We start from the raw sequence: 18,293 nt of genomic DNA, 5'->3' as shown, positions 1-18,293 counted from the left end.
CAGATCTTGTAGGGCTGGGAGATAGGCTGGGAATGGATCCAGGGGGTGTGGAAGGAAGGCTGAGATGACCGCTTGCCAAAACATGGTGTTTGTGGGAAATCTGCCGAATTCAGTGGTGCTAAAGCCAGGAGGGATCATGTAGCCTGTTCTGTTCATTGCCTGTGGAGCACCTGGCACTGGCCGCTGTTGGGTGACAGGATTCTGGGCTAGCTGGACTTTAGGTCTGACCTAGTGAGGCTGTTCTTATCTGATCTGCTAGGCTGATCTCTATCACACAGGCCATGAAATCTGCAAAAACACCTGCACCATGCCCTTACCTTCTATTGGGGTATGGTGGGGCTGGAGCATAGGCGGACTGGCTTCGGAGTTAGCACTGGGAGCGGGCTGAAGGTCCACAAGCCAATGAGCAGAAATTGGGCCTGGTTGGAACACCGTGAGATCAGAAGTGAGAGACAAACAAGGACTGTGAGTCATTTGCCAAGACTCCAGACACTAGGAGGTCAGGATCAAAGCCAGGTGTTCCCTGCAAGCTGAGTGTTCGGGCAGCCACCGAGGAGAGACTCAGGGGCCACTCAGCTGCTTACTGGAGCGTCCACAGCCATCCACAGCTGGCAGCCTGTTTCTATTGGTGGTGCACATCTGCACATATCTTGGTGCACATAACAAAATTTATTCCATTCACAAATATCGAGACAGTACAGTTCAGCAGGGCTAGTCAGCCAGCTGCATTGACAGGCAGGTGGAGAGATCTGCTACTCCACAAACCAGAGGGGTGGAAAATCATTCCTCCTGGCTCAGGGAAATCAGATGGATGTTAGCATGAAGAGTTGGCTCTCAGAGTTGTTGTTGCCTTTAGTTTTTAGGGCCAGGTCCTCCGCTGATGTACACCTGCATAGCTGAGTTGACTTCAGCTGTTAATGTTTACAAGCCTGGCAGAGGACAGGATGGCTTGCTGGGTTGCTCAGACTCTGAGTCTCTGTTGCAGCCCCCTAGTTTTCAAAGGACCTGATTTTGGTATCCTTAGGAGCTCACTCTGTGGTCCATCCCAGTGGCTTCGGTGGAGGAAAGGCACCGTTCACTGTCAGTGAGGGCAGCAAATATGGCCCGGGATGTGTGAGTCCGATTACGCTGCAGTAGACGATCACAGCCTGCCTTGGCCAAGAGTCTCTGTCCTTTCCCCTCCCTCACCTTGCTGATGCCCACTCCTCAGGCCGACCCTAGTGAGTGTGAGACCCTGGCCTTGGGAGTCGAGAGTAGGAGTTATGTATCTGCTAGGGCTCGTGAGTGACTGGTGTGGGTCCACCACTCACCCTTGGGCCCAGGCTAGTTAACAGGTAGGTGCGTGTAAGGGGGTTGAGCTGCTCCATTAGAAGGGATGAAGTAGCTTACTCCTTCTCCAGACCAGGGGAGGAATTGTGACTGCTCTGCTCTGCAACTCCGTGCCAACCTCTGCTCAGGACGGGAGATACAGTTACAGCCCAGCTCTCTGAGGACCAGGGAAAACCTCCCATTATGCCAAGCTTCCCAAGCAAGATCTCACCACCTAATGGGAGGGCAGAGCCAAGAGTAACAGGCTAGGGGACACCTTGCGTTGGGTTGACCAGCCCCTGGGTCAGTGCTCCCGCCTAAAGAGAATGCGAAATTGTTGGTGCCACTGTGCTGGGAGGAGGGCAGGGAGGGAGAGCCACAGCGATCCAGAACCACACTGGTTGGAGTCCCAGGGAGGGAATGTGCAACACCAAGAAAGCCCAGCCCTCAGGGTCTGTTCAGATTGGGTGGGGTGAATGCATAAAAGGGCCCAGCCAGCCAGGGAAGCAGCTCTGAAGTGGTTGCATGGTGAAGGTTGGAGAGGAAAATCCACATAGCCATGGATAGCTCCCCTGGCTTTATCTCTTGCTTATTGGTGGGGAGCAGCAGCCACTGGAGCTGAGATTCCCTTGGTCAAGGACCCACACCCCTTTTGCTGCCAGGTACCCTCAGGGGCTGCAGAAGCACAGGCAGTGTTTGCCCCTCAGTAACAATGGCAAAGGACAGAGGTTCCTGAAGGATGATCCCTGCATGGGACTGTTCTGTTATCTTCACAAGGAGACCCTGAGCATCTAGTAGTCGGGAGGGACTTTACCACCCTCTGCTGAGCTCTTATCTTATCCCAGTGGAGGAGCTTTTCTGTTGGCTTCATGGAAAGGTCCAGCAAGTCTGGGCATTGACAGGGACGGCAGCCCATTAAGCTGAAGCCTGGCTGATCTGCTGCGCCTGCTGTTGGGGCAGCTTCTGTTCCCATCCCACAATGCTCTGGGACAGGCACCCCAAGGAGATGTTAGAATTTGCACTGTGGAAGGACCCGTGGGCTGAGTTCCTGGACCAGGATCCAAACGGAACAAAAAGACGACCCCCGAATAGCTTGCAGGACAAGGCAACAGATGGGCCCAGCCAGGCAAGAACGATAGGACCGTATTTTCAGCATGGCGGACAGGGATGTCAGCGTACCAGCTGCCTAACCGCAGCTGGGGTTTTTGTAGGCCTCTTGGAATGATTTGACACACAAGCTTTGGGTATTCTACGGCCAGTGGTGATATGAGTCAAGAGTGGAAGGTTAAAGGCTGAGGACTTGTTTACGCACATACCTTGCACTGACTTACTATACCAATATTGTTACAGCTGTGTAATTACCATAACATAGATGCTGTTATAATGGTATAGATAGCCTGGTGTGGATTATGACTATATGGGAAGAGGAATAAGCTATGCTGGCAGAAGGACCTTTTAACTGGTCTGCCTATGGCCATATTCAGGGTTGTACTAATAAAACTATATACATAAAAAATCAGACCCTTAACCAGCATGTCCTGGAAGCTGAACACTTGAGTGCCCACCCAAGAGAGATTCAGGTGTTGCCCCGCTGATTAGCAGAGCGCCCACAGCCCTGGCAGCATGTGTTTCTACTGGTGGTAAACATCTGCACATGCCTTGGAGCACATAATAAAATTTATTCTGTCCCTGGACGGAAAAATTAGAGAGAACATTGTCGTTAACCAGCATAGTGACACCAGTAAAAACCATGCCCAGATCAGGCCTAAAGATTTTAAAAGAGCACTGAGCACGCTTTTAAATTCTGTTAGTGAAAAATTAATGAGCTTAGTTCATAGTCAAGCTACTATTTAAAGTGCTTTCTTTTAAACACAATCTGTGCCTTCTGTGCCGTTTCTCAAGGAACGCAATTAACAAAAGAAAAACTATCCGATACTTTCCCATAATAAAGTGGGGGGAGGGGGAGAATTTGGACACAGCATGATGCAATTGTAAAACCAGCCAGCTGAGAAAATAAGAACAGGGTTTTGTTTTTGTTTTGTTTTTTGTCTTGTCCCATTTTCTTCCAAAATTAACACCATAAATAATTTGCAGCTGCTGTTCTGCCATTAATTATAAGTGTTTTTTTAAAGACGTAATGAGGCAGGGGCCAGTCTGTTAACAATAAGCTGCTAAAATGGGATTTAATAATAATTAATAATAATTCATTGTATTAATACTGTTGACTTGAATTATTCCTTTCTACAATTTCGTGGGACTGATTGCAAATAAAAGAATACTATTATCAGGCAGCACACAGGAGAGTACTGGCAGGAAAGATACAAGGCTGTTTATGTGGTCGGGCATCTCTACCGGAACGGTGCTCGGACATCCAATGTGCTCCCTTTGATGTTAATCACTTTGGCCGCGTGCCTGTGCTCTTTTTGGACAACAGCGTAGATCCTGCAGTTGGCCGACACTGCAGACCTCCGAGAGCCCCCAAGAAGCACAAATCAAGCGAGGTACGAAGGCACTGGAGCCAGGTTTACTGTCATTGACGCATCGTCTCCAATACCCCCATGAGTCTCCAATATGCCTCACCAGTTTACATCGGTACGTGCATACGCCGTGACAATGGACGCGACTCAGTTGACGGCAAGGGGGCTCCGTCATCCCCTAGGTCGCTCGACACAGCCCCTGTTACACACACTTGTCCTCGACCTTTAGCCTCACACCAAGGCTGTTGTTACTACGTTTAGAATTGTTTCCATAATTGTGCGTGCTTTCGGCTTTCGCTCATTTTATTGCCTTTGCACACATTGTCTGTCCAACATGGTTTTCTTGTGTTTGGAAGCAATCAGGGCAGTGTGTGGAAATCATGTCTCCTTGAGCATTACAACTTTGTGTACGTTTCCAGTGAAACATCCTAGTAAGTGGTGCCACCAGCTGCTGTGGGCCCAGGGGCAAGGTGGGAGGGGGGCCCGGCTCTGTGCCCTGGAAGGGGCGGGGCCAAGGACAGAAGGGGCGGGGCCTAGGGCATTCAGCCCTCGGTGTCGCCCAGTCCATGGCACTGGCTCCACCCCCATTCCTTAGCCATGTGTAGCAGCACTGCCGCAGCAATACAAAGGTGCCCTGGGGTAATTACCCCCCTTGCCCTCCTCCATCCCTTCGGCAGGCCTGGGCCCAGTTAAGTTAGAATTCAGATGCTAAACCATTGCATGGTTTCTCCTACTACCAGAGTCCTGGCCAAATATCAGTTAAGGTAATTGCATTTTTAGTACTTATGTCCAGTGTTCCCCCTAAGCAAATATTTTTCGAAATACCAGTTGTGCTGATTCAGCATCCCTCTAGGTCTCGTGAGAGGGGTAAGGGATGCCGCGACACAGGGCTGTGTTTCAAAACGTGGCACTCAGCAGACATGGTTTGAAATGAACTCTAAATAAGGTGTTCAGTGTGCATAGCGTCAGTTGTGTGTCTTATTTCAAGTTAGGGGCACACTGTAGCCATAACCTAAGAGAGAAGGTTGGGATTGAGCCCCGTGGAGGTGACTGGCTGGGGAGATGTGATCTCTGTGGTCTGGGTAGTGGACTCCACCATTTTTGGTCCGAACAGGGAACTTCCATTCTCTAGCTGTCACTGGTTTGGTGTTAAGCATCTGCTTACTCTGAATTGCCCCTTGCCTAGAGAGAATTCATTGGTGCTGTAGCTGGTTTAGCAGGGAAGGCATAGCTCAGTGGTTTGGGTGGGGGCCTGCTAAACTGAGGGTTGTGAGTTTAAGCCTTGATGGGGCCATTTAGGGCTCTGAGGCATATAGTTGGTTTTTTTTTTTTAAATAATCTGTGAGGGGATGGTGATAGGTGCTGCCATGAGGGCAGGGGACTGGACTTGGTCCCTTCCAGTTCTATGCGATAGGTATATCTCCATGTGTTTTATTCAACGGGGGTATGACCAGAGTGTCTGTAAACCCCAGTGGTACCCAGCTGCTACGGAACGTTCCCTCAGAGCTGTTGCTAGCCAGGTGTAAGTTAGAGCAGTCCTGAGGCTGCTCTAAAGCGCTCATAGGTCTGGACTGATTCCTGGCCGATTCTGGGACGCAGAATGGAGTAAGCTACTGTCTCCACTCCCTGTGGTCCTGCCCCAAGTATAAATTCAGCCAGAGCAAAGAATGTGATGTCTGACAATACTAGCCGTGGAAAATGGAGTTCTTTCCCCATGCCAGTCTTCCACCTGTTTTTACTGTGTGATTGGGCTGATTTTATAACCTCCTTCCCCTGCACACACTGGTTGTTTGCAGCATAAATGAAAAGTGGCCAATTGGCTCATGTTTTGTCCTTGGCTCTTGTTTTGGTCAGAAAAGGAAGGAAGCTGCATAACCAGAACTAAGTCACAAGTCCAGAGCTACAGAACTCACTGGAAACCATGGAAAACACACACTCATCAGAAGTCACTGTTCGATATGGACGCTCCTTATTATAGAGAGCGTTGCTGGCTGCTACTTCATCATTCTCCAGGCTGGTCTTGGTCTGCGGGGCCCTGGCAATCTGCCTCCCTCAGTGGAAGACTCCAGCAGACTGCAGTGGGCTTTGGATCTGGCCCAAGGAGACCCCAGTTCACCTACTCCCTCCAGGCTAGGGATTACAGTGGATGAGAGGCTGGATGTGAGTCAACAGTGTGCCCTTGTAGCCACGAAGGCTAATGACATATTGCAGTGCACTAGGAGGAGCATTTCCGGCAGATCTAGAGAAGTTATTCCTCTTTATACGGTGCTAGTGAGGCCACATCTGGAGTTTTGTCTCCAGTTCTGGGCCCCTCAGTATAGAAAGGATGTGGATGCATTAGATAGGATCCGGTGGAGGGCAACCAAAATGATTAAGGGGCTGGAGTATGTGACCTACAAGAAGAGGCTGATGGATTTGAACTCATTTAGTTTGCAGAAGAGAAGAGTGAGAGGCGATTGGATAGCAGCCTTCAGCTTCCTGAAAGGGGGCTCTAAAGAGGATGGAGAGAGGCTGTTGTCAGTTGTGGCAGATGACAGAACAAGAAGCAATGGTCTCAAGTGACAGTGTAGGAGGTGTAGGTTGGATATTAGGAAAAACTATCTTACCGGGAGGGTGGTGAAGCACTGGAATGCGTTGCTTAGAGAGGTGGTGGAACCTCCATTCCTAGAGGTTTTAAAAGTCCCAGCTTGACGTAGTCCTGGCTGGGATGATTTAGTTGGGGTTGATGCTGCTTTAGGCAGGGGGCTGGACTTGGTGACCTCCTGAAGTCTCTGCCAGCACTAGGAATCTATGATTCTATGAACTTGAACAAGTTGCTCGCTTGCTTGGGGTTACAGAAGGCAAGACTGCTCCCCTGGTGGAATCACCTCCCAGTTTTCCTCTTCAGTAGACAGGCAGGGCAGCCATGTTTTGATAGTTAAAGGTGCAGGACACAGGGAACCGACTCCTTTGGCAACACATACAGATGGTTAGCCTGGGGCAGGGCCCGACTTAGCCATGCCTTGCTTTTTAAGCACTAGAGGTGGAAACTAACCACCTGATGAATAATGGGCCAGATCCCGTGTGTTATGTTTTGCTCTAACTGGATCCTGTCATCTCCAATGCCAGCTTCACATTACTGTGAAATAGACCTTGGGGTTTGGATGGTTTCCTCAGAGGTAGAATTTCCTATATCTCGGCCACCTTATTAGCACCTTCAATCCCCAGGTAAAATCGGGGCCTCATTATGCTGGGTTCTGTGCAAGCACATATGAGAGATGGTCCCTGCCTCAAAGATCTTACACTCTTGATAAGGTAGGACTTTGAGCCCTATTTTATGGATGGAGGGATGAAGAGACTTCCCCTGGTTACACATAGTTTATGACAGAGACAGGAATAAAACCCAAATCTCTGGTGTTCCCATCTAGGCTACGTCTACGCTGCAGCGATCTTTCGACAGACGTTCTTCCTGAAGATCATCTTCCAAAACCACTTCTTTCGAAAGAGCACGTCCACACGCAAAAAAAGCAGAGCGAAAACTTGATCCTCGCTTTTGATGGTGTCCACACAGCCCCCGCTCTCTCAAACGACTGGGCCACGTTTCCAAAAACGCGGTGCCTCGAGGACTGTTCTTTCAAAAAAAGAATCGTTTGGAGCAAGGCGCTCTTCCTCGCCTGGGAGGGGAAGAGGGACGCCGAAAAAAGCGCTGCCTTCTTTTGACTTCAGATTGAAAGAGCTCATCTTGTGGGTAGCCGGTCCACTGGATCTTTGAGAAGAGGCCTTTATTTTCGAAAGCACTTGCTAGTGTAGACTCAGGCCTAGTGTCTCAACCCCAGGCCAGTTAAAGTCCTCAGTTTGATCCTTTACTGTCCACATGATCCTTTTGGTTTCTTAGTGAAGTGTTTACTATTCACCCGTCCTCCACGAAAGCAATAAAAGGCTTGGTGCAAAATCCTAACCACGCCTTTTTTATTGCTAGTCTGCCAGGGGACTCCTCTCTCACATTATAACCAAAGGGTTTAAAGAAAACTCTAGTGTGCTTCGGTCTAAAGTCTCCTTGACCTGTGCTACCATTAAACCCAGCAGAGCCTCTTCCCATTTACATGAGCGGAAGTGGGAGCAGAATCTGGTCCCTTGCATCCGTAGGCAGCTTGAATTCTATTCACCTTTTAAAATCAATGTATGAAAAGGGGACCCTTTGATGTGCAATACTCTCTCATTATGTTTCCGATAGCTTAGAGAAATGGTAGGTTTTTGGAAACAGATTGTATCTCTTGCTCTTCCAGCAGATCTCAGATTTAGCTCAGCGGTGGCTTTGGTAGCACTCTGAGTTTTGGCCGCTGAACTGCTGACTTTTGTGAATGGAGGATTATGGAAAAAAGTCTTTTTCCTGTTATGTATTTCATTTAAAATCTCTTTTGCTTAAGAACCCAGGAGTTATGCAAGAGGAGTGTGGGCAATGAGTACTGCTTGTAAACAGAGTGTAGGAATTCCTTTATGAGGAAGTAGCCTAATTCTTTGTCAAGTCTTAGGGCGTGTTTATACTTACGTGGCATTCGACATGCCACAATTGATCTGGAGATTGATTTTTGACACGTCTGCGGGTATGTTAAAACTTACAGAGGATTCGATGCACCGCAATCAATCTCTCTGAGCTCAGACGTCGATCCTGGTACTCCGTGCTGTCTCATGGAGTAAGACATGTTGGGTGGAGCCCAAAGAGACCCGATCTTCACTAGTGAACAAAGTTGGTCCTGAAACATTGATTCTAGCTACGCTAATGGCATAGCTAAAATTGCATATCTGGGATCGACTTTGTTCTCTAGTGTAGACCAGGCCTTACCTAGGAAAGGGCTATAAAAAAGAACAGTGATTTAGTTTGGAAAGAAATGTGCAAATGGCTGCCACATAATACAGCACCTGTAGTAGCTACAGTCAAGTGGAGATTATTGCGAATCAAGCTGGTCAAAACTCAGGATTTCCATTCCATGGGACATTTTAACATTTCAAAATTTGTCTTCCTTCCAAACAAATATTTTCAAAACTTTTCACCAGACAGAATTTTAGAAAATTTCCAGTTGTGGGAAAGTTTTTTCGGTCCATGTTCTCCTCTTCTCAGACTTGTGAAGGGATCTTTGTGAGAGGCAGACACTTGTCAGATGGGAGCCAGGCCAACCTGTACTACCACCAACTGGTACCACCAGGCTGGGCTGGATCTAGCCTGAAATCCTATAGGTGAAATTCACTAAAACCTGTAAGGTCATTGTGTCCAACACACTAACCACTAGTCACCTGCGGCTATTAGACCAGCTGAGCGTGGCTAGTTGGCTTGAACAATATATTTTCAGAGTAATGTGGCTAGTTTGCTATAATAGTAGCCGCTATAGCCACAACAATGGCTACTCCTTCAGCACGGCTTGGGCACCACAGGTCTAAGAGGAGATTGTGTAGAAAGTCAGGGAGACCATGTAAATCTGGATTCACAAAACAACTTCTCTAATCTTCAGCGAGTGCCAAATTTTTCAGTTGGTCCCTATTCAGTATCTCCTGTTCCCTTTTATTTTAGCTAACGCAACGAAACCCAATCCAAACACCCTGGAACTCTACATCCAGGACCAAATTTCTTGGTTTAGGCCTACCATGGTTGTTGGACTCACCAAGATGCAACCATGATGTTTTTAGCATGGTTAAATAGTAGGGGTTTATTCACTGATACAAAGAGTGCTGCTGGAGGGCAGAGATTATGGCTGTAACTTGATCTTTCATATCGACACGCTGGGATTCATCTGAAAATCATCAGAAGAAGCTGCATTGTGTGCAGAAGCAACTCGGCTGAGATATCTTTAAACACCAGTCAGTGCTTCTTTAAACTGCGCAGCTTCATTGAGTAAACAGCCTTTTGCTACGTTTATCGGATGAAGTTTTCCCAGTTGGGAGAATCAAAACATAAACCATACCCGCAATGGTCACTTCAAAACTAACCCATAACATTTCACGTTGACATTTGGCAGAATTTTTGATTGTGTCTAAAATGTGTTCATTTCCCATGTTGATTGTTTAGATTAAACCCTATTTTTGGTCTTTTAATTTTTCACCTAGCTGATTTGCTCCTATTTTGACATTTAACCCCAGTTCAAAAGGGAATGTCATTTCAAAACTTCCCACAAAAGAAAGTCTGTTTCTTGAACGGCTCTTAATTGTGGTCATGATCCAAAATGCAATGGGGCTCTTTCCAGTGACTTTGAAGGACCTTTTCACAGTGCATCAAACTAGACCCTGTGCTTATAAAGACTAATGGATGTGCTGGATGGTAAAATGAGAGGCCATAGCTAGACACAACAAGCAGATGGGAGAAGCACCAGGAGATGCTGAAATGATGGTCAGCGTAATCAATTGTGAGTTGAAACGCTCCATATTGTTGCCATGATGAGGACGTTGCAAGCCTTGCAAACGTTATTAGTTTGGAAACTGTCAAATGCTTAAAAGCTGAAAATGGCTTTTGCTTCTGCCTCACAGGAGTCCCCTTCCCCAAGAACTTCCAGCAGGTGTGCACCAAAATCCTCACCCGTCTCTTCCGAGTCTTCGTCCACGTCTACATCCATCACTTCGATAGCATCATCAGCATGGGCGCCGAGGCCCACGTCAACACCTGCTACAAGCACTTTTACTACTTCATCAGAGAGTTCAGCCTCATTGACCATCGGGAACTGGAGCCTTTGGTAAGAAGTTGCCTACCACTTGGGCCAGGGATGAAATTCACCCTTGTGCAGAGAGTGAGCAGGAGGTCTGTTCCCCCACTGAAGTCCTCCTCACCTTAATGACCCTTGGCCACTGAACCCTGACTGTCCCTTTACAATTTTATTTGCTACGTTCACATTGATGTGATGCCAGCAGGGCCTGCCTTTATAATCCATGCACCTCCTGGGAGAGGCGTACTGGTCCATCTAGCAGCTCTGAGACCACTTAGAGAAAGTAAGGAGTTTACTCCGCAGTTTTAGCTAGTCGCTAGCTGATAGGACTTACGCACCAAGCTCTCGAGGTCCCAGGTTCCCCTGCAGATGGTGAGAACCCGTTGGGAGGGACGGCTGCCAGAGATACTCCTTCAGTGGCAGCACAGCCACAAGTCTGACTCCCAGTGTGAATCAGAACCGGTGAGTCTGGAGGGAGGTTATGGGAAAGGTGGAGTGAGAAGCAGCAAGAGGTTGTGAGGAGCTAATCCCTGCTGCTTAATGCGTGGTGCCTGGCAGTCCAGAGGAGTGAGCGGGGGTCTCCTAGTCTCCATCAGCAAAGAGAATAGTAATACCCCTTGGAGCTGAGGGGTCAGGAGTCCCTGGGGGCCTGGATGAGGGGCTGTTCCCTAGGGTGACACCCTGCACAGTGATGAGTGGGCACTGGCTGCTAGACACCCCGGACACCCGTGTAATACGCTCAGTTTCAGAGTGATGGAACATCGAGGTGCCCCTGCGCTTTGGGTGGTCCTTAAATAACTCAGGGGGCTCCTCTGCCCTGGGTTCCTTCTCCAGAACTGCCCTCCTCTTGGTCGTGCATTGGATGGCAGCTGCTGTTGCCTGCCCAGAGGTGGCTGCACTTTGCCAGGGTAAGTTAGCTCCAGCTAGCAGTTCTTGCACATTTCCCACAGGTTGGTGGCAGCAGCTGTACCCTCCAGAAAAGCCCGCCTCTGGCTAAGACAGGAAGAGCCATGCTAAGCGTGTCTCATGTGGGAGGCACTCTTTCCCACATCTGGCCCCGAGCCCTATTAAAGACCAGGAAGCTGCAGAGCATGAGAGGGGAAAATGTCAGCAAAATAAACCACTTCCTCCTCCCTAATGCTCCTTCCTTTAAGGCACAATGAGTGGAAGTTCCAGAGCTAACATCCTTGCACTGTTTCAGTAAGTCGCAGATCTTTATTTGTGTGTGTGCAGGGGAGTGCAGGGGATGCTGGCTATGTCCCACTGTGAATTGTAAGAACAGCAAAATCCTATTCCAGCAAAGGACCTTGATGCATTTTCCTAAATGGATGAAATGATCCTGCTTTGCTGAGACAGAGGTGGACTAAGTGACTTGCCTGTGGCCACATGGCAAGTCAGTAGCAGGGCCTGGAACAGAACTTTCAGGTTTCCGCTTTCAACACTAGACTACAATGCCTTGGCTTCACTCAAGAGCTTCTTAGCTCTCTGGTCTGATGGGTATGTTGCAGGGCCGGTTCTTAACTCCACCCATGGGGATGTGGGTTTCTTTCTTGCATACTTGGATGCTGAGGCTCATATCTAGAGATTTGTTGTTGTTCTTCTGGAATATACACCTCAGAAACAATGTTGTGTGAGGCCGGTCTGAGCCCATTTGTGTGCAGGCACCGTTAGACTAACTCCCGTTTTCTCCCCTGCCACAGAATTTTGGCTGGAGAATGAGGCACCTATGAAAGTCCATGTAGAAGCAGTTGGAATGGCTCTGCAGCAGGGCTCCTGCCACTTCACTGCACCGCGACCCACTGCTGACAAGAAAAATTACGTTGTGACCCCAGAGGGAGGACTGAGGCCTGAGGCTGCCAGGGATCAAAGCCCAAGCCCCACCGCTCCAGGCAGGGGGAACAATGCTGAAGCTCAGGGGCTTCAGCCCCAGGTGGGAGGTGTGCAGCCTCAGCCGTGCTGCCCAAGGCCAAAGCCCTCGGGCTTTGGGGTCCAGCCCCACAGGTTGAGAACTGCTGCTCTAAAGCTAGTTCTCCTGCAGCCATGACGGCTGCTGCGTTTCCTCTCATGGGCTCGCTGGCCCTTTTAAGTTGCAAACGGGGAAAGCGAGCTGTGCATAGAGCAGCTGCGTCCCCAGAGACCGGCTGTCCCCGCTTCTGTGCTCTCAGCCAAACTCCTGCGTTGCTCCTCTGACCCGGTGGAGGCACAGAAAGGAAGCATATGGCAGTGGCTGTGGCAGAGATACGCCCATCTCCTGGATCTGGAAGGGACCTTGAGAGGTCATAGAGTCCAGTCCCCTGCCCTCGCAGCCAGACCTATCACCATCCCTGACAGATTTTCTTTGATCTGTTTACCCCAGATCCCTAAATGGCCCCCTCACCCCTGGGTTTACAAGGCCCCTGTTCTAACCACTGAGCTATCCCTCCCTCCACACATGGAAGTCAGGACACGTGGACTTTACTCTTGGCTCTGCTGCTCACTCTCTTGTGTGACTCACACAACCTCTCCCTAGTTCACTTCCTGCTGCTATGAAGTGGGGCAGATTTATCTGTCTTACTCATTCTCTCACACCCCCCTGCCATAGTATCAAAGGACCTACAGTCCTTCGTGTAGTTGTCCTAACTGCACTCCTGTGAGGTACGGCAGAGTTACTCCCATTACACAGAAGGAAGACTGAGGCCCAGAGGAGCCCACGGTCATCCAGGTGCTCTGGAAGAGCAGGGGATTGAACCTGGGCCTCTGAGGTGCAGGCAAGCACCTTCACCACCTGAGCATTCTTCTCTGTGATAGTGTGGTGAATTGGCACATGCCGCACATCACTGCCCTCTAGTGGATGAAATTGGAATGACTCAACTGGGAGTCATTGGCCCTATATGGGTGATGGCTCCTGTACAGAACTTGGGTGGAGTAGGAGGGGACAAGTTCTGTTCCTGCTGTTGAAGCGTTGAATGGCCCCAGTAGGCCATGAAGTGATAAACCGTGGTGCTCATAAATGACCAGGCTTGGTTGGTTTCAAGCCTACCTCCACAGAGTGTATTGAAACCCTCCAATTAGAGAAGCACTAAGGATTATCAGCTCACTGGCCAGCGGGTCCTTTGTCTAAGCATTGCTGCCGCGGTCCATAGGAGGCAGTAAGGAAGCCCAGCCGCCAAGGAAAGGACTTGGCTGACACTGAGAGGGGAGGCAGTGGGAACTGGCCCAGGGCTTCTCCAGCTGTTCTGCAGTGGGATTGTCTGTCCCCTGGGCACCTCGTTCCCCACTCCGGGCTCTGCCAGCCCTCCTGGTCACCGTTCTGTAAAGTCCCTAAGCAAAGGTCTGTGTCTGTTGTATTCATCGATCCGTTGGCACTGACTTACCACTAGCTGAGGGGGTGCTCAGCCCTGCCCCCATTCCACCTCTTCCCCACATCCTTCCCTGCTCCTTCCCCTCCCTCCCAGAGCATCCCAAATGCTGCCACGCATGGCAGGTGGGAGGCACTGGGAGGTAGGGGGGAGGAGCCGAGCAGCAGGGCCTCTGGAGGGAGAGAGCGGAGCTTGGCTGCTGGCAAGTCCTCAGCACCCATTGATTTTTCACAGTGTCTGGTCCAGTCCTGGAGCACCCAGGCAGCTGGGGCCTGTGCACAGATCCCAAGTCCAGAAGGGACCAGTGTGATTAGCTGCTCTGGCCCCTGGATAACTCAGGCCAGAGACCTGCCCCAAAGGAATATATGTTGGTTTTTGCAGCACCTTGCAGAACAGGAGAGAAAAGAGGGTGCAGTGGCTAGGGCAGGTTTTTAGGTTTCAGGAAATCTGGGTTTCCCCCACACTGTGTGATGTTTGGCGGATCATTTATCCTCTGCACAGTGTGAGACATGGGTGATAATGAAAGATTCAAAGAGAAGGATATTGGCGTTCGAAAGAAGTTGTTACAGAAAGATTCTGAGACAAGGGTGGATGCTGAAGGTCACCAAAGAGGAATTATACAGAAAGGTACAACCGAAAGAGAACCTGCTTCAGGAGGTTATAAAATGGAAGCTACAACTGTTCGGGCATATTTGCAGAATGAACGATGAACGAAAAATCAAGAGCCTGGTGTTCGGCATAACGGACGGTTCACATAGGAGAGGCAGACCCCGCAGAGAAGGGATAGATGATATAGTAGATTGGTGCGGAGCTGGTCTACAGAAACTAAGCCACTCCGCACGGGACAGGGAAACATGGAAGGAAATAGTGAGAGAGGCATCAGCCACCAACGGGAGCTGAGCCCACGGTTATTGATGATAATGGTGACCGTGGGGATAATACTGCCCTGCTTTCTGCGGGTGAGGGGGGCGTGAGTGAGGATAAATGGGCCAAGAGGAGATGCTTTGAGACCTAGTGGAGAAGAGTACGACATGAGACCTCGGCATTGTCCCATGCAGGGGCCTGGACTTCTAGATGCAAGTGCAAGGCAAAGAACACCTGCCAGTCTAAGGCACGGTACTCCTCTGCCCAGCATCTGACTGCTTCGTTATGCTGAATGCACCTATCAGCACCACACAGCTGTGCAGTAAGAAGTGCTTTTATCCCATCGTACTGTGGCTCAGGGAGGCTGCAGGCCAGAATATTTTAAAGGTGTTTAGATGTCTAAAAGTACAAACAGGCAGTTAATGGGAATTTTCTCAAGCCCCTCATTAGGTTAGATGCTGACCTGTCTTTCTTGGTACTGAAAGGCCTTTGAACAGCTGGCCCCGAGCAAATTGACTGAGGAAATCTGTGGCTGAGATGGGGATTGATCCTGGATTTCTGGTAATGTTGCCTCTCATTTTTTTTCCCATCCATGTGTGGAATAAATGTGGTTGCATGCACCAAGGGAAATGCAGATGTGCACCGCCAATAGAAAGACATGCTTCTAGCAATAGGTGCTCTGCTAATTAGCTGATGGCATTCGACTGTCTCTCGGGTGGCCGCCCAACCACACAGCTTACAGGGAACACTGCAGGCCCATACTGGGGCAGGGGGGTGAAGGGTGCCAATGCACCCCCCCCCGCATATCAGGTTTCTCTCCCTTTCTCCCTGCTGTGAGGTGCAGGGGGAACCCAAGGCACTCTGGGAGCTGTAGTTCCTTGGCCAGATCCGTGCCTAGAGAGCTGGTCCCGGATGAAGGGAAGGGACTACATTTCCCAGCATGCCGTGGCTGCTACCACCAGGAAAGGGAGGGGAATGAGGGGGTAGCTGTGAGGCCCATGTGCATGAAGAGGGCGGCTGCTAGAGGGCGAGTAGAGAACATGGATGCTACTTGCCTATATTTGGGTCAGCAACCTTAGGGAGTCAGAGTGCCAAAATTTGACCTTTTGACCTCCACGTAGGGTCGGAGTGCCAGTGATACTTTTTAAAGTCACTAATAGTCCTACTGACAACAGCTTCATTCATAACTAAATGAAGCTGCAGAGCTTTACTGTTGAGGTGGCAGTTGGTAGCATTAGCTGGTCTTTTGCTAATCCAGAGGTGCCAGGGCTTTGAGCAAGCTCCGGGGTGCGTGGGGCAGGAGGGGCGGGGCTGATAAAAATCAGCTTCTGTGCCACTCTTGGCACTTGTGTCAGGGGTTGCTGACCCCGGCCACATAGCGTCTTAACTGAAAAAACTCTGAAGAGAAAGCTCAGAGTTGGAGGGAGGGATAGGTCAGTGGTTTGAGCATGTCCCTGCTAAACTCAGGGTTGTGAGGTCAATCATTGAGGAAGCTGTTTAGAGATGAGAGCAAGTAGATATCAGGGATGGTGCTTGGTCCTGCTAAGAGGATAGGGGACTGGACTAGATGACCTCCCAAGGTCCTTTCCAGCTCTATGAGATGCACATATTTGGGATATTGTTTTTCACTTACAGTATTACAGCAAGATCCCAGAAGGTAATTTCTGTAAAACCTTTGTTACTGCACAGTTGTTTAATATGTAATAACAAAATCATTTTACCACTCACGTTTTTCATTAACCTCTCTTAGGCACGCTCATTGCACGGCTATTTTGAACCCCTCTATGTTGTAAAAAATTGTGGCCCACATTTACAGAAAAGCGGCCCCTCTCCCACCAGAAATTCCTGCGCAGAGGCCTGCATTGGTTAATGCTCTAACCAAGCCCAACCCGCAAAATGTGAGTCTGTAGAAAGTAGGTCATTTGTTTTCCCTGGGCAAGCAAAGTCAGGTTGTAATGATGGGAAGTGACATTGGCCAAGCTCTGGAGTATTAGTTAGCAAGACACTACGAGGGGGATATTCTGAGTAACAAATGTCTTTTGACACCAAGATGCATTACACTTGGCGGGGGGGGAGGGGTGAAGAGATCGGGGTGGGGATAATAATGGGGGGTGAATTTACCGGTAGCAGCACAAAGCTGAAGTGAAAATGCAGCTCAGAGCGGGGAGGAAAGTGAGTGAACAAATGCAGGAAGATTGGGCGAGAAGAGAATGAAGGGAGAGGCTATTGGTGTCCACATAAGCTCAGAGTATCCAGTTAGTTGGACTAATTAAGTGGTTTGACATTAAATAACATAAACAACATCAGAAGTTTGTTTTAAGCCAGCCTCAGGTTTAATTACTTTTCATCTGTATGTAACACTGAGAGACCCACATCATCAGCAGAAGGGATCAGACCTGCAACTCTAAGAGCTAAAGCCCTGTGCTCTACCACATGAGCAAAAAGCCAGCTGGCTCTTAGCGAAGGCTGTAAAGCAGAGACTTTGTTCTCGCTTGTCAGTGGTCTCAGTGCCTCTGGGGTTTCAGATAGCTAGATAGAGAGAGATCTTTGTAAATAAAACACCCGGTTCTTTGGACCCTGCTCTATCTCTTTTCCTCACATTATTCTCCTGCTAAGAGCAAAGACACAACCCTGACCTTACAATGGTAAATAGTAACAGAGAGGGAGCCGTGCTAGTCTATATACTATCAAAACAAAAAAGCAGTAAAGTAGCACTTTAAAGACTAACAAAATAATTTATTAGGTGATGAGCTTTCGTGGGACAGACCCACTTCTTCAGACCATAGCCAGACCAGAACAGACTCAATATTTAAGGCACAGAGAACCAAAAATAGTTCTCAAGGTTGACAAGCCTTGGTATTTTTGGTTCTCTGTGCCTTAAATATTGAGTCTGTTCTGGTCTGGCTATGGTCTGAAGAAGTGGGTCTGTCCCACGAAAGCTCACCTAATGAATTATTTTCTTACTATGGTACTTATCGTTTACAATCAATACCCTGGAATCACTAGCACCAAACTCCATGCAAATTGGTCACAAGCATCACCCAGCTGTGTTGTTTCCTCGACCTCTGTCTGTTGCCGGTGTGGTTCGTTTGTATTTCCCTCTCTCAGCCTGGCTCAGAAAACAGGGTGGGTGTTTAGTGTTGAGATGTAACAAGCCGGTGGCTTGCCTCGGAGGTGTTCCTTGGCTTTAAAAGAGGGTGGAAGGAGATGATGGACCAATCTAGAGATCTGGCAGGAGCAACAGTTGACTTCCACCAAAGGGCTTGGAGGAGGATCAAACCATCAAGATAGTTTCTGAGATATCCAGTATTCCCAATGATGGGGGTGGCCTGGGCAAACCAGAGACAGCAGGCGGAACCAGCTCTGTGGAGCTGTAGGCAGAGCCATGGATGGAGAATCTACATCTGGGAGTCCATTCTTGGCTCTGTTGCTCTCTCCCTGCTCCTTCTGCCGCTCACTTTCCCCGGTCTGGGGCAGGGTATTGGGGTGTGGCAGGGAGGGGTAAGGTTGGGGACTCCATCTGGGGGTGTGGGCTGCAAGGTGGGGCTAAAGATGAAGGGTTTGGGGTGCAGGAGAAGGCTCTGGGCTGAGGCAGGGGACTGGAGCACGGGGGAATTCAAGGAGGGCTCTGGCCGCGG

General features: G+C 49.3%; 1 protein-coding gene across 3 annotated transcripts in view; it reads left to right on the top strand.

Annotated features, from left to right (window-relative positions):
* MOB3C (MOB kinase activator 3C) overlaps nt 1–18,293 on the top strand; it is a 54,497-nt gene that overhangs the window by 25,832 nt on the left and 10,372 nt on the right. The window contains exons 3-4 of one of the 3 annotated variants that reach the window (XR_012646556.1): nt 7,193–10,159; nt 10,281–10,405. Coding sequence is in view for 2 of the 3 variants with exons in the window: in XM_075002554.1 (XP_074858655.1) it covers nt 10,281–10,582 (302 nt within the window). In the remaining variant the exon portion in view is untranslated. Of the gene's footprint in view, nt 1–7,192; nt 10,160–10,280; nt 10,860–18,293 lie in introns of those variants that run through there. The other 2 variants (XM_075002555.1, XM_075002554.1) reach the window with 2 other exon arrangements.

This window comes from Carettochelys insculpta, chromosome 9, assembly GCF_033958435.1.
Source record: "Carettochelys insculpta isolate YL-2023 chromosome 9, ASM3395843v1, whole genome shotgun sequence".
Lineage (NCBI taxonomy): Eukaryota > Metazoa > Chordata > Testudines > Carettochelyidae > Carettochelys > Carettochelys insculpta.
This window is presented reverse-complemented; position numbering and strand designations above follow the sequence as displayed.